This window comes from Aplysia californica, unplaced genomic scaffold (assembly GCF_000002075.1).
Source record: "Aplysia californica isolate F4 #8 unplaced genomic scaffold, AplCal3.0 scaffold00428, whole genome shotgun sequence".
NCBI classification, from domain to species: Eukaryota; Metazoa; Mollusca; class Gastropoda; order Aplysiida; family Aplysiidae; genus Aplysia; species Aplysia californica.
Genome location: NW_004797698.1, coordinates 3,276 through 6,851, shown reverse-complemented (window position 1 = coordinate 6,851; position 3,576 = coordinate 3,276). Strand labels below are relative to the sequence as shown.

General features: G+C 41.1%; 1 protein-coding gene across 1 annotated transcript in view; it reads left to right on the top strand.

Annotated features, from left to right (window-relative positions):
• The window catches only part of LOC106012604 (chymotrypsin-like elastase family member 2A), a gene marked incomplete at both ends in the record, with an annotated part of 1,226 nt that extends 1,003 nt beyond the window's left edge, over positions 1-223 (top strand). Inside the window, 1 exon segment of the mRNA XM_013086032.1 lies at positions 116-223. Coding sequence (XP_012941486.1) covers positions 116-223 — 108 coding nt within the window.
• Positions 224-3,576: the final 3,353 nt, after the last annotated feature.

Here is a 3,576-nt window from a genome sequence, read left to right as displayed (position 1 = left end):
TCTGTCTGTCTGTCTGTCTGTCTGTCTGTCTGTCTGTCTGTCTGTCTGTCTGTCTTTTTCTTAGGTTAGAATAATACCAAAGAAACTATTTTTAAAAACCCGTTAATGTCGGCAGATGCGGCGAAACGACAACTGGCCGACGTATTGCAGCAGTCAAAGACACAGGCACTGGACGCCAAACAGTGTCGTGACGTCTTCAGGGCTATGGGTGACGACACGACAGGTAATACGACACGACATGCAGTTTAGATGATACGACACTACACGACAGCTAGATGGCACAACATAACATGACAGGTAAAACGACACGACACGACAGGTTAGATGATACGACACGACAGGTAGATGGCACAACACGACATGACACGACAGGTAAGACGACACGACACAACAGGTTAGATGGCACAACATGACACGACAGGTAAAACGACACGACACGACAGGTTAGATGATACGACACGACAGGTAGATGGCACAACACGACATGACACGACAGGTAAGACGACACGACACAACAGGTTAGATGGCACAACATGACACGACAGGTAAAACGACACGACAGGTAAGATGACACGACACCACAGGTAAAACGATACAACATATTATATAGGTAAGGTAGCACGCACGACATGAAAGGTTAGATGACATGACACTTCAGTCCATACATGTACTACATGATGAAACAACAGGACATGTAGGATGGCACGACACGACTCGTTACATGATACGACATGAAAGGTAGATGGCACGACACAACATAATATGACATGCCAGGTAAAAAGACACAACACAACAGGTTAGATGACATGACACTTCAGTTTATACTACATGACGTAACAACAGGACATGTAGGATGGCACGATACGACACAACAGGTAAGATGGCACGACACAACATAATATGACATGCCAGGTAAAAAGACACAACACAACAGGTTAGATGACATGACACTTCAGTTTATACTACATGACGTAACAACAGGACATGTAGGATGGCACGATACGACACAACAGGTAAGATGGCACGACACAAAACGACAGGTAAGATGACATGACACTTCAGTTTAGTTTTAGTAAGTGTTTTTACGGCACTTGCAACACAATAAGACACTTCAGTTTATACTACACTATGTAGCAACAGGACATCATGTAAGATGACACGATACGACACGACAGGTAAGATTGCACACATGACACGACAGGTTAGAAGATGACACATCACTTCAAATTTATACAACACGATGAAACAACAAGACATGTAAGATGGCACGATACGACACGACACCACAGGTAAACAGACACGACATGACAGTTTAAAGAACACGACTCTTCAGTTTAAACTACTCGATGAAACAAAAGGACAATTAAGATGCCACGATATGACACGTTAGAGGATACGACAAGAAAGGAGATAGCACGACACGATATGACACGACACGACAGTTAAAAGATACAACACGCCAGGTTAGATGACACGACGCTTCAGTTTATACTACACGATGAAACAACAGGACATGTAAGATGGCACGATACGACACAAGAGGTAAAATGACACAACACGACAGGTTAGGTGGCACAACACGACACGATAGGTAAAACGACACAACACGACAGGTTACATGACACGTCACTTTTAGTTTATACTACACAATGAAACAACAGGACAAGAAAGGTGGCACGATACGACACGTTAGATTATACAACATGACAGGTAGATGGCACAACACAACACAACACAACACAACACAACACAACACAACACAACACAACACAACACAACACAACACAACACAACACAACACAACAGGTAAAAAGACACGACAGGTTAGATAGACGACACGACACAAAATGTAAGATGGAATGATACGACATGACAGGTTAGACAACATGACATGACTCGACATGAAATGTAAGATGGCATGATGCGACACGACAGGTTAGACGACACAACACGACATGACATGTAAAATGGCAGAATACGACATGACAGGTTAAATGACACGACAAATAATATGAAGACACGACAGATTAGACGACACAACAGATAATTAGTCGACACAACAGGTGATATGACACATCAAGTAATAAGATGATACGATACATGAGACGACACAACAAGTACATACAAAGCCGAGAAATAAGAAGACTACACTACACGTTAGACAACACGATTGATAAGATGACGCTACAAATTGGGCAACACGACAAGTAATAAGACAAGACAAAAGCAGATTAAACAACACGACTGATTAGACAACCCGACAAATTAGACAACATGACAGATTAGAGGGCACGACAGATTAGACGACACGACAAGTAATAAGACGACACGACAAGTAATAAGACGACACAAAAAAACCCAGATTAAACGACACGACAAATTAGACGACACAACAGATTAGATGACACGACAACTATATCTAACGACAAATTAGACGACACGAAAAGTAATAAGACGACACAAAAAACAGATTAAACGTCACGACTGATAATACTACAAGACAGATTAGACGACATGACAAATTAAGACGACAAGATTAGTAATAAGACGACACAAATAACAGATTAAACGACACGACTGATTAAACAACATGGCTGATTTTAGACGACGCGACAGATTAGGGTAAGACCACACTAAGGACAGACAACACGACAACTGAAATCGTCTGGGTTGTCCTTGGTAAAAACCGACCACGTTAACAATGGACAATTTCCACAACATTCCTATCATCAGACATGGGGCGTAAAACAAGAAAGAAGTTGTTTAGCAATGGTTGATGAGGAGACAGAAGAGACAACGACAATGTGCTGAAAATTATGATAATCACCCAATTATATTGAGACAGCATGAGTGTGAGACTCTCGTTGAATTCCATCATTTATACCCGTAATTGCTGGGAGACGATGAAAAATTCTTCAGCTATTTTCGAATAAAACCCATATGAACTTTTGGAGAAGTGCAGGGATGACCTGACCAAGGAAAGAAAAAAATTAACAAATCACAACAAGAATTCATGTAAGATTGTTTACCTTTTAGTGACATCAAGAGAAGTAATTCTGAAAGAAGGGGACTAGGCTAGTTGATGAGATTATTTCCCTTGAAACGGGCGGACAAAAAAAAATTGAAACATGTTTTCTGGGAATCGTGTTGTTAACTTGTCCGTGACCTGAAAAATCGTGTCGGTGTCACGTGGTATGGCAAAACGATTTTGTTATACACGTGGATTTTACTCCTTTCTTTGTTTTGCTTTAGATCTATCTACAAACTGCAAATCGTTGTCCGTTTTGTCGTGTCGTCCGTCCCCTGGTCTTACCCTAAGACGACACTTCGTTAGTTCATTGTTTTTGTTTGGTTGGTTGGTTGTTTGGTTCGTTTTTATTTTTGTTTTATTCTTTGTTTTAGTTCCTTTGTTTGTTCGTTTGTAGATCTCTGTGCAATGTTTGTGTGTATGTGTATATCGTGTGTGTGTGTGCGTATGTGTGTGTTTGCGTATGTGTGTGTGTGTATGTGTGTGTGTGTGTGTGTGTGTGTGAGAGAGAGAGAGAGAGTGTGTGTGTGTATGTGTGTGTGTGAGAG